The sequence below is a fragment of the Strongylocentrotus purpuratus genome, unplaced genomic scaffold, assembly GCF_000002235.5.
Source record: "Strongylocentrotus purpuratus isolate Spur 01 unplaced genomic scaffold, Spur_5.0 spur5_scaffold_13, whole genome shotgun sequence".
Taxonomy (NCBI): domain Eukaryota; kingdom Metazoa; phylum Echinodermata; class Echinoidea; order Camarodonta; family Strongylocentrotidae; genus Strongylocentrotus; species Strongylocentrotus purpuratus.
The window spans coordinates 33,873,029-33,886,130 of NW_022145598.1; the positions used below are offsets into that span (position 1 = coordinate 33,873,029).

Here is a 13,102-nt window from a genome sequence, read left to right on the forward strand (position 1 = left end):
TGAAGGAGGAGAAGAATTTGGAGCAAGTAAGTATAAATTTACTTGTAGAAGAGAAAGGCCGGGGCAAGATAAATTGAACAGGAAAACACTATACAGTAGATGAAACTCTTCCTCAATGTAAAATTCATGTACAAACATTGGGATAATTCAAAAAATGGTTGAGAGAATTTACTGTTAGAAGACTGTCTGGGAGTTACACTTTGAAGCCTTCAACGAAAATCATATCTTTGTGGTTTGAGAATTTTGTTCAGGATTTGTTTGCATGTTAGAGGGTTAGTACAGTAGAAGGAATATACTAAGTAACATTTCATACAAAAATTAGGGAGTTTCTTTTCATGAACCTTCAACAATGTTACCGGTCCACTTTAACTTAGAGTTAATGACCAATTGGTTGAATTGGTATTAAAAGATATAAAATGAAACGCGTACATTGATGAAATTTAAAAACAAGAAAATGTATAAGTGTCTAAATCGTCCCGCATTGCAAAAAATTCAAAGTTCCCAATTTATTAATTTTACATTGGAAGATATGGAGCATTTATAAAGAGAAGGTTCATTAAATTTAAAAACTAGCTCTATTGTCATTATTGCAAAGGTGAAACTTTGATTGGACAAGGGTATCAAAATTCAAAGCTTGGAAACATTCAAAGTAATGTTTATTATCAATTACTAAACACTTAAATAGCCTACAACCCCGGCATGACACCTGAAAAACTCTCTGATCGCTGCTGAGATGTGTGACGTCACATGTTGAACATGATTTGCACAAGCAGACGATGTCCCATGACATCTCACACATTTTCAGTGCCTGTTTTGTCATCTTCTCTTCAGTTATAACTATTACTTCACTACCGTCAGGCTAAATGTTTAATCTATAGCCCAGGGGCGGCGATCCCGGGGGGGACGGGGGGGACATGTCCCCCCCTCGATTTTTGTAGGGGGGGGATCGTCCCCCCCCCCCCCCCCCCCCCCCGGAAAATTTGAAAAAGTGCTTAAAAATAATGTACAGCAAATACTGACTGAAGACTGCAACACACTATTTGGCTTTGGAGGGCCCAAGAGTGCAGCGTTTAGACAAATCCAAATCCAAAATTCTTCTGGCTCGGGAGCTATGCTCCCTCGCATAATATCCTTCAAAATATTCAAGTAAATATTGTAGAAAAGTGAATTGTGAAAAAAGTATATTGTTTCTTTTCATACTATAGTTTTCCTAAGGAATATAATTTTGTAATACAACAAAACTGCAAAACCTGCGAGGGGGTAAAAATAATGTACAGCAAATACTGACTGAAGACTGCAACACACTATTAGGCTTTGGAGGGCCCAAGAGTGCAGCGTTTAGACAAATCCAAATCCAAAATTCTTCTGGCTCGGGAGCTATGCTCCCTCGCATAATATCCTTCAAAATATTCAAGTAAATATTGTAGAAAAGTGAATTGTGAAAAAAGTATATTGTTTCTTTTCATACTATAGTTTTCCTAAGGAATATAATTTTGTAATACAACAAAACTGCAAAACCTGCGAGGGGGTAAAAATAATGTACAGCAAATACTGACTGAAGACTGCAACACACTATTAGGCTTTGGAGGGCCCAAGAGTGCAGCGTTTAGACAAATCCAAATCCAAAATTCTTCTGGCTCGGGAGCTATGCTCCCTCGCATAATATCCTTCAAAATATTCAAGTAAATATTGTAGAAAAGTGAATTGTGAAAAAAGTATATTGTTTCTTTTCATACTATAGTTTTCCTAAGGAATATAATTTTGTAATACAACAAAACTGCAAAACCTGCGAGGGGGTAGTTACTTTCGTCACCTTCACCCCTCTCGTTCACTATGCTCACTCACTCGGGCTTGGGGTAGTCCCCCCCCCCCCCCCCCCGATAAAATTCAAACGTGGTTTATTTCTAATTCGATACCAGTGACTAATTTACAAATGTTGCTGAAATGGCATGATTTTCTCTGAGCTTCCGGGGGCTCTGCTCCCTTACCCCCACCTAGGGCCCTAAGACGGGCCCCTGGTTGCTCAGCTGACCATAGATAAATGCCTAAAACACCTCAGCTTTCGGGTGTTCCGCCCCCTGGACCCCACCAGGACCCTAAGCGGGCCACTAGATCGAAGCTCATCTGACCATATTCAAAAGCCTGAAACAGTTCAGTTCAGTTCATTTATTTCAATCATAAAACCATAACATAATATATATACAAAATTAACATGAAACAATCATAATCTTACAATTCTGGAATTAAGAAATTGGAGACTAAAAAGGAAGTTTGAAAAACTTGCAAGTATAATAGTCCCCTGACATAAATAATAAATAACGAGATTACATGGTTGTACACGTTACGACAATAATAACAATATATAAATAAGATACTACACATTATAGATACACACAAACACACACGCATACACGGTTATGGCGTCAACCGTGGACCAAGTTTAGTACTTGTGTTTGTGTGCCTAGGTAATCGCCAGCAACCGCGGACCACTCCATAGAAAACTACATCAAACCGCGGACGTACCTGCTATGGGATGATCCAGGAAGCGAGCGCCTCTCCCGCAGTCATCAAAGGGGGCGCTGTGACATTTCGCGATACACATCGGACTGATCCAGTCGATGTTGCCTACACGCTGTGACATCTAATATTCAAACGCCCCCTACGTCGTAAATTTGATACGGCGGAACCGGTATCGCAACCGTGGACGGTCCCCCATTGCAGGTACGTCCGCGGTTTGAGGTAGTTTTCTATGTAGTGGTCCGCGGTTGCTGGCGAAAACATACGCACACACCATTCACACACACACACACACACGCACACATATGCATGGTACATTGCAAGGTAGAATAACTAAAAAGAAAGAGTTAAGGGAAATAAGAAGAGACCAACTGTCTCTTCAATAGAACTTTAAAGGATGATATAGTTGTGCATAATGTTAGCTTATCAGTTAAATCATTCCAAATATGGGGACCATTATGTCTAAAAGAGTAAAGCATTAACTGGGTAGAGACCTTTGGATAATGATATTTGATACAGGAACGAGTATTATACGAATGAACAGATTTATTACGGATAAACATTTGCAAACTCTTTTAGGTACATAATTATTATAAACCTTGAGTTTCCGGGGGCTCCGCGCCCTACATCTCACCAAGGGCCCTAAGGCGACCCCTGGATGATCATCTGATCGTAAGTTAATGCCTAAAACCGCTAAGCTTCTGGGGGCTTCGCCCCCTGGACCCCACTCCGATTACGGATCTGCATGCAAGTGTCACAAATAAGGTATCAAAATATGCTCATCTGACCCTTATTAAATGCCTAAAAACTCTGAGCTTGGGGGCTTTGCCCCTGGACCCCACGCCAATTTACGCGCCACTTGCTTTGCTCTATTTGATCGCAAATACTATAGTCTTTAGCTCCCCCCCCCCAACTTTGACACTTTGTAACATGTAAGAGCGGTGATGATTCAGATTTTTTTTCTCCCCCCCCCCCCCAAAAAAACACAATGTTTTTGCTCATTACGTCACTCCTCCCTCGTTCCTCTCGTTTCGTCCCCCCAGGTCATGAACAGAAATCGCCGCCCCTGCTATATTGCCTCACTACATCTCTCAGAAACGTGATTTTGGCTGTAGTTTTATGTCACATTCGAAACGCACTTTTTTCGGCGTTTCAATATAGATCTAGCCTAGACCCATATCTAAAGACGTTTGAAAAAGGCTTTACGTAGGGTGTCTCATCGCGCACCTGATGTTGTGTCCTAAAATCCTTCCCATAGAGATTGCAGGCTACAGTGCATTGCGCGACCATGAAAATTGGTCGTTTAAAAAAAAAGATTTAGAATCAACCCTTTATTTGTTTTGATCCTGAAGGTGATACTCAATAAATGAGGTGTCATATGAAAGAGCAGAATAATGACCATATTGCAAAGGGGCGCCATTTTGGATTTCTCAAAATATATTAGTCAAAACAGCGATTTAAATGTTGTTTGCATGCCAGCTCTAAAATTTGCCCCTTTTTAGAAATGACGCCCTGACCAATAAGTAGTCCCAGTCGTAAGGAATATACATGTAGGTGTGCGCTTATTTTTTTGCTAGCCTTAACCACTTGACTGCTATTGGCTTAAAACGTGTTCATACCCCCTGTGCTACTGCATTTTTGTACTGTACAAAAACCTGACAAAAACGGTACACTGTACACAAAAAAGCCAGATTTGTATTGAAAGAGTGCAATCTACTGTTCAAGACCTGTATAACATCATTACAGTGCTAATTACACAGTAAGGCTTGGCATTATGCAGTGCTACGGTTTTTAAAGTGCAATGCCCTAAGCACGTACATGTACGTGTGGGTAGCAGTCAAGTGGTTAAGGGATCACAAGGTATTATAGTTTTAAAAATACCCCTCCCCCCCATTTTGTGAATCAGCTAAGTAGGGAGGCGTGAGCGCTGCTCAGCCCAAACCCATGGCCAAGGCGCGTAAATTCTGCACATGCAATTCGGACCGCATGTGACCGCGGGTGTGTTTTTGTGTATTGGCGAATGGACCTTTTTTTTTGTAATATAGCCATCCTGTCGCTGCTTTTGATTGGCTCTATATACGTCATGCGCTAGTCATCAATATTCATGATCGGCACCCACACAGAATCTGATGCGATAATTTATCAAATATGAGATTTCATTCAAAAGTTACAAATGCAAAGCTAAGTTTACTTTACATAAGCAGTAGGGGGGCTGGTCCGAGAATGAGGATCGTCCTCATAAACAAGGATATCCTCATAAACGAGGACAAAATGCGTCCTCAAAAGTAAGGGTTGTCTGCATTTTCGAGGACATTTTTTTTCATCGGCGCTCTGGGGGTTTCATGTTACAGAACGGCCCGCTGGCGATGCCAAAAATGGATTCCCGGAGAAAAATAACCCTAGTTCACCGTCTACTTTTATGGGTTGTCCGTCTTCCCAAGGATTTATTGCTTATAATGTGAAGGTCTCTGTACAATGTCAATGTAAAATGCATCAAGAAAATCATTGCAGAATCCTTTTTTTGCATCGCCAATGTGCCGATCAAAAATATGAAACGTCTGCAAAAATGCAGACGGTCCTTATTTTTGAGGACGCATTGGTCCGTGTTTCCGAAGACGATCCTCGTTTATGAAGACGATCCTTATTCTCAGACCAGCGCCCCTACTGATAAGTGACATTGCGACAAATCGGGAGGCTTACCATAAACGAATGACTACCCAGGTCGTAACTCGTCCATAATCATTGCGACATACTGGTTAATTTAGTCCAGAATCTGGCTGATTTAATTTTGAATTTGATCTCCGCCTCACAGTTCCAACGCAAATATTCATATGCATTCTAGGATGGCTATATTACGCGGATCTTCCTGGTGAAAATCTGCTGGAAAATCTGCGTCCAATATTCATGTCTACGTCTGCGTGTCCCTTCAGGGCCATTGAGAACAGAAAAACGAAAAAATTACTAAGGCCAAGCAAAGGTATAGTCTAGACTAGTGCTGTAAGTCAGACGCTATGTTCGTGTTTGGTTCGGTTCGGCAGAGTTCGGCAATTTTTCACCCAAACTTGGTTCGGTTCGGGGTTCGGTAATATACATGTAATAGCAAGCAGCGTTATAGCCACGGCGGTCGGCACTGGGCGGGGCGGTCGACACTGGGCGGGCCGGCCGGCCGGGCACGACCAGCACGAAGGACTTTTGCCCACTCCTGCTGAAAACAGTGCTTCCGACCAGCACGAATTTCACATTAAAAAACTGCTCGAAACGTAATTATTTGTGAAGAAAAGTACTACTTACATTCGTATTTCCGTCTTGAATCGTGTTTTATTTTCAATTTTAAAAGAATCATGTTTTCAATTTGTCAATAAATGATATTTTTTCAAGATTTTCCGAGACGGTTGTCTAATGTTAGAGTCATGAAAGCTGCCATCTTGAAGATTAATTCAGGCTCTTCAAATAAATTTTTTTTATAAGTTTTTATTTTCCATAGGAAAAATATAAAATACCTATTTTTCCTGAATAAATAAATACCATACTATAATATATATTTATTTCATTAATTATATTGTAAAATTTGTCCGATATTGTTACAATTAAAATATTGATTTTTTTTGTTAAATGGGTTTGAGCTGAACTTGTTTTGATCACGCACATGTATTCTAGTTTATAGCTTGCGATCGCGACGTAGCGTGGTCAGGATTTGGGATTTAAATGGCGCCAGTGAAGTCGTGCCCACCACTGGATAGGCATAAATCACAAAGGCGGAAAATGGGCAAAAAGTAAATATAAAATGACCAATTATGACATGAAAATTAGGTACAAAATGACAAGTTTATTTCGGTTCGAAAGTGCCATGTTCGGCGAACTTCCGTTTGGTTCGGCGGTTCGGCTACAGCACTAGTCTAGACTAGACCGAAAACTTTAGTCTCTCTAATCGTCGGTTGTTCCACTGAGACTACATCTGGCTCCACTAGACCTCCGATTAGAGAGACTGAAGTATGGCCTATCGGGACTGTACGGAAAAAATGGTTCGGTTCGACCGGACCGCGATGAATGAGATATGCAACGAGATTTTCACTCTTTACATCCTCATACTCATAACTGCTGCAATTATAATAAAAATTAAAAATAACATATATATAGCTTATTTGACTTATGATAGCTTGCTCATTTAGATCCTAAATTAATGATTAATCCAGAGCTGCCAACCTCCAGAACAGAAAATCAGTAATCACAAGGCTCAAAATCAGTAATTTGGGGTATAAATCAGTAATTTCTTATGCGGCGCTATGAATCTAAAAAAACGACACGCCAACACTGCGCGGACGCATGATTATCTGAAATTTTTGGTGATTTTACTCACACAAAGATGTTAAGTATTGAATTTCAGGTCATCACAACACAGTTTATCATGAAAAATGGCTCCTATTCACAGCACTCGCTACGATAAATCATATTTAATTCATTAAAAAAAAAAAAAAAAAAAAAAAAAAAAAAAATCTTTTTTTTTTTTTTTTTTAAATCCGTAATTTGAGACAACATTCCGTAATGGTCGTTAATTTCCGTACCAATTACGGGAAATCCGTACTAGTTGGCAGCTCTGTTAATCCGAGAAATTCTCGTCGTCAACATTATCCGTCTTGGTTTTAGTTGATGAATATTCATTTTTTCTTTTCGAACGTCCAATAGCTACTGTAGCTACGTACGAGTCAGCCCGGCTTGACCAACAAACTCCCACGAAACGAGTGCTCTGATTGGCCATTGGCTATGTTTTGGTAGGAATTGACCCGGAAATATATCGGCCGCCGGGTCATATAGCTCTATGTTCAAGTGCGTGAAGGTACCGTTTCACAGTTCTGAGATACAAATTGGATAATTCATATAAGTAAGTCCGTAGATTATGCATTTAATATTAAAGGTATAGTTGAGTATTGGTAATTTCCAAAGTGCCCCTCCAAAACAGATTTGGTTTATTTCAGTACCATATGAAAGATCATCGAAAAAAACATGGGAGATGATAATAATTCCAAATCAAATGCTCTAATTGTTGTGCAATTTGCTTTCAAAACATTATATAAAAGTGTTTGACGTCCGGACATCACTTTTGACTTTCGACGGTTTATTTTTTGAATTTACGTGTTTAGCTCCCTCTATGTCATTTAACAACCAGCGTATTTACAACGAGTGTTTGAGTTCGTTGGTACGTACAGTACTACAGGTAGCTAGCAGGCGGGTATCCGACCGCGCGCTAGTAATACAGTACAGCTGATCAATTCCAATACGCTGCTTTCACGTAAAGTATAACACACACAGCTCATATCAGATTATCACCGGCGCCGATCGAACGCTAGACAGCTACAGACAAGCTTTGATTGAAATACGATAACGAGATCGAGACTGGAAAAGGAGCTCGAGGTCACGGACGATGGCCGACTCGGACTCAGCTAGTGCTAAGCCTAAGGACAAGGCTAAGGCTACGCTAAATCGGAATAAGACTAAGTAAGACGGTAAGAGGAAGGAGAGAAACAAGCAATGGCAGCTCGACCATCCGGCCCAGAGGAGGCGCGGGAGTGGCTGTGAACAAGGCCAGGGTACGGCGGAGAAACTTCGCGAGCTGCAGGCGGCCTTCTCGTTGCCGAGTCTAGAGGATGCAATAGACATGCCAGCTCACTGAGAGGTAAGTTGAAATGATATACGCCCCACTGCATTGGGTAGGCCTACCGTTTTAATTTGATCTAGTCTAGAGACTAGATGCATGGAATCGGCAAATTTAAGAAATTACGTTTTGTTATCTCTTGCCTTGGATTTTTAATTCAGATTTCATGAATCATATGATATTGATAGTCTAGCCTAGGTCTACAGTAGACCGAAAGCTTCAGTCTCTATATCGTCGGTTGTTCCACTGAGACTACGTCTGGCTCCACTAGACCTCCGGATAAATTTGGTTCAAATGAAAATATTGGAAGCATATGCGATCCTACAATATTCAGTGAACGTTGTCGCGTTGAAATCGAGTCTAAAGTGATGAAATTGTAAATAATAATCTCTTTATGGGGTATACTATAACTCTCTCTCAAGGTCAATATATTAATTCAGCTATACAACAAGCTACAATTGACCGATTGGCTATTACCTTTTTGAAATTATATATCACAACTACATATTCCGGGATTTTTATGGTAGCACTAGCAGCTACCGTTGTACGACCGTAGGCGCTATTTTAAATTTATCAAAATTTACCGGGAGCACCGGTAAATTTTTATATTCAATTTTTTTCGAAAGCAGAAGTGTTTTAGGAGCTAAATTTTCTAGTGCTTATAATACTTCCACAGGGGCATCCAAATATATCAAAATTGTAAAGAATCACTATCCACCCAATTTTCAAAATTTCCCAAAACTTTGTAATAGACCCTACCTTTAATGTCCCTCGTTACAACTGCAGTTTTCTTTGTAATGATGACGTGCAGGGCTAGTCAACCGGGTAAACATCCTGCTCTTTTTAAAAGTCGACAAGGTTATACTATAGCTTGCTTGAGATGTGACTGTCTCATCTATATTTATCTCTACCAAAGAGTGTCTCAACTTCACATACATGACAGAGAACCAATGCATCAGTTATTAGTCATGCAAATTCCAAATCTGGCTAGCTGTGATAATTATTAGAGAATGCCATCTTCAAAATAATTTCTTTTGGTGATTTAAAATCTGAATGTTTTTTACTTTGTGAATGACTTTCGTTTCTTCACTTTTTACAGATATGAAGAACAGACAACACAATCCATCCCCAGCGAAGAAATTCCAAGCAGCAGTAGGGGAATTAGCAGGTGAATAGTACAAGTCACCTTTGACCGCAAATTCATGGAGAACTTGGCCTACTCTGCTGATTTGCTCGCTTCAGGTAGGATTCTGTATACATGTACGAAAGGCTCTGTAAATTGAGAGGAATTTAATGAGAATGCGTTCATTACGTACATGTTTGCAAGATTGAGCTCTTTTTCGGTTATGACCTATACAATTGGGACATATCAGCAGGTCAAGATAATGCATCTTATTTGCTCATGTGTATGACATGGGATTTTCAATATTGATTTTGTGGTATGAAAATAATGAAATGCCCTATCATTTATATCAGTTTTTATTTTGTTTTCATAATTCCTTAGGCACACCAGCATGCTCGAGTGTTTCCACAACCATATACTGATGTATGCTTCCAAGCGGTATTCCTTTGAGTAAGTATTTTTAGTATCATTTTGTATGTTTGAAGTAAGATTGTCTGTGGAAAAGTTGAAACATATCATTACAGTACGGTTACAGTTACAATATCATATTTTGAAGCAAATAGCAAAGTTAATGAGAAATTATGAATGACATCTATATAAATGCTGAAATCACTTTTGGATGCATGCAGAGTCTTGAAACAGCAGACTTTGTATCGTACTTGTGTCGGTACCTGATGTTAAGTCAAGTTGGAGTGGTTGTAGCAGGGAAATGTAACTACCTTTAATTAAGAGTCAATAATTTACAACACAAATCCAGAACTGAAGTGAATGGCTCGTATTCACAAAGGAGGTTTGTACAAACCATGGTTTGGCCAAGGTTTACATCTATGGAATGCCATTTGTAAACTGATGGAGAAGGAATGTAAACTCCATACTTGTTAACAATGTTAATTTACAATTTACGGTATGCGAGCAGCATTCCATAGATGTAAACCATCGTCAAACCATGGTTTGTACAAACCTCCTACAAACCTCCTTTGTGACTACGGGCCAATGAGTCTGAGATTTGTCTAAAGCATTTACTATTCATTCATCATGGTAGTGGTAATACCAATTGTTTGTCTTATCCATCCAGCTACCCAGCAAACCGGGCAAGGAATTTGCTTGCGGTCATCGACTACATGGCACACAAGGACAGGCCCGACCAGATTGATGAACAAGGCAATACAAAGTGAGTGGAAATTAGAAAGAAAGAAAAAAAGGTTTTCTTTTCTTTCTTGTTTTTCCTATTTTTATTTGTACATTTTTTTTTAGATGGACAAGGCAATCCAAAGTGGGTGGAGTAAAAAAAAACAACATGATTTTTTGTTTTCCCTGTGTAGTTGGACAGGGCAATCCGAATTGGCAGTTCTTTCCCATGAAATTTATCAATTTTGGGGAAATTATTAAATATCTAATTGTCCTTCCTGGGAACGCCCCTTTTAAATCGCCAAAATATGACGTCATCTAAAGAAGTTGTCCCTGTACACGACGCACATCTAAATTATGTAGATGACGGACTGTAAGCTGATGGTTTGTCAATCATGCTGCTGATTTTGGACCCTAAATGCGGACTTGGATTCAGTGTAATAATATACTTGGTGTGTAATGCAAGGTTCTGGAGTCATCAAAATCATCATAAATTTGGCAGAGTTTTGGTAAAGTAACAATCACTTACACAGAAAGATGTATATGGGACAAGACACATGGTGTCGGCCTGTCGGGGCTAGTACTACCCTGATTTCCTTATCTTTCTATGCTCATTACTCAGCCAGTATACATTTTCTTCCAAAATTGTTTGGCACATGACATTTATTTGTAATCTTGAACATTCAGTGTAAGTTTCGTTAGATTCTGTGAGAATTCATTTTCTTTTTTTACCAGAACTCAAGTTTATCTTTAAGAGATATGAATCATTTCCAATTGACAAGAATGAGTGTGCATATAATGCAACTTGTTACATTTTGCATGTTCTTTTATTTTATGATACAGATATGTTGCAGTATGGTCAAAGCGTGCCAACAACTACGTGGCCCGGAAGGAGAAGGTCCCCAAGACCTACCCCTACATGTATGTACAAGGACTCATCGGTGCGATACTGGAACGCAGAGAACAGGACCAAGGACCACTGTTCTCGAAGGCTGTTCTGCTCCCTGATGACCCTAGACACACAAGGCCCCGGCTTGCACCATTTCCTCCACCACAAGTTGATGTGATCCTAGCCAGGAGACTAGGCCGATTAGAGAAATCCATGTAATCCTCTGTAGTGAACATTTGGGATTGTCTGACTTGAGAACTGCTTTTTTTTCGAGCAGAGACTAAGGGATCCAAATGGCGTCCTTCCGTCCATCCTCCGTGACTGTACACAAATTTGAATGAAGTCTAATGTGAAATCTTACCTGCAAAAATCAATTAGGGTTGCTAACTTTCCAACCCTGCATCTGTTTGTAACTACTTGATTGGTAGATGCCCTTTATTGGCCTCCATGATATTCTGGAGTTGAAGGTCACATAAGTAGGTCAAAGGTCAAATGAGGTTCATTGTTGCATGATTGCATGCAAGACTCTTAATCGCCTCGATTTAATTTGTCCATGTGGCATGTTTTTAGGCTATCTTGAGGATTGGTTGGAACTTAACATTTTGGACTCATTTGGTTGCTAATGATTTTGTGGTCCGGAGGTGAAAGATTGCATGGCTTAGCATTACGAGCATGTATTCTTGATATGTCAGAGACCCTTTGACAAAATACCACCAAACTTGATACTAGAGTGTCCCTGGGGATCATGGGGATGTGGTTATCTGGAGAAAAAAAAATCACATAACACATGATATACATGTACCAGAAATAAATTGTTATTGTTGCTAGATTAGCCACCATGCTTGGCACTTGTATATTGTATTACAATAAGAGGTTGGCAAGTTTACAAATGGAAGAAATGTAGGAATATAAAAGACAAATTGTGACATCAGTGTATAAAAGCTCTATGTGATTTATACAATTCATAATTTGTGATAAAATCAGTGCTTGCTCATGTGGAAATGGTGGATATTTCAATTTGTATCTATTTGGCAACCTATATTCCTTGAAGAAGTTACGGTAGTAATTATAAAATTTACAGCCAAGAGGTCAAACCATGAGTCAACAATGTGTTTGGTTTTAGTGACTGTGCATGTAACTGAGGTGACAGTCGATCATGTAAAAGACTATACTTCGGAACCTGTTGAAAATCAACATGGACAGAAGAAAGATTTGTAGAATATCTTATTGTAAATAGTCTTCATTTTTTGTTTAATGCAATCAATGTGACTAAAATAATGCAAGCGAAAAAGAGAAATGATCACAAGACAGCAAAACAGTTGGTTTCATGCATCATTTGAATCAATGAGCGTGAATCAGCTCAACGCCAAAGTATTGCGGTTCAAGGTTATACCATCAAGAGATATGCTGCCTGTAACTACTTTGTAGTTTGAAAGGGTGTATAAAGGAAGAAGGATACAGTTGGGCAGGCGAGTCTTTCTGTTGGTCTATTGTAAAAAACTGGGTCAAATTTTTTCCAATTTTTTTGCAAATTGTAATAAAACTTGGTATACCGATTGACCCGAGGGTGTGCAAGACACATTTGTTGTGTCTGTCTGTTAAGGTACCTCCATGGTAACGAAGCTTTGCACAAAGAATACAATTTTGTTTTAATAATCTTGTGGAGCATATTCTTTCCAAGTTTTAGCAATTTTATAGTTTGGTATCTTTGATGAGGCGTTATAATAACAGTATAAAACTCAATGCATGTGCAGTGTGTAAAATAAGTATGTGAGCAAACTATTGGAAGTAGTTT

At 39.4% G+C, this 13,102-nt stretch overlaps 1 protein-coding gene across 1 annotated transcript; it reads left to right on the forward strand.

The window, feature by feature from the left end:
• Positions 1 to 7,422: 7,422 nt before the first annotated feature.
• LOC115923143 lies at positions 7,423 to 11,677 on the forward strand. Its single transcript, XM_030983416.1, has 5 exons — positions 7,423 to 8,188; positions 9,267 to 9,409; positions 9,672 to 9,740; positions 10,366 to 10,461; positions 11,262 to 11,677. Exons 3-5 carry the CDS (start codon positions 9,682 to 9,684, stop codon positions 11,524 to 11,526), a joined length of 420 nt encoding a protein of 139 aa, XP_030839276.1. The 5' UTR covers positions 7,423 to 8,188; positions 9,267 to 9,409; positions 9,672 to 9,681; the 3' UTR covers positions 11,527 to 11,677.
• Positions 11,678 to 13,102: the final 1,425 nt, after the last annotated feature.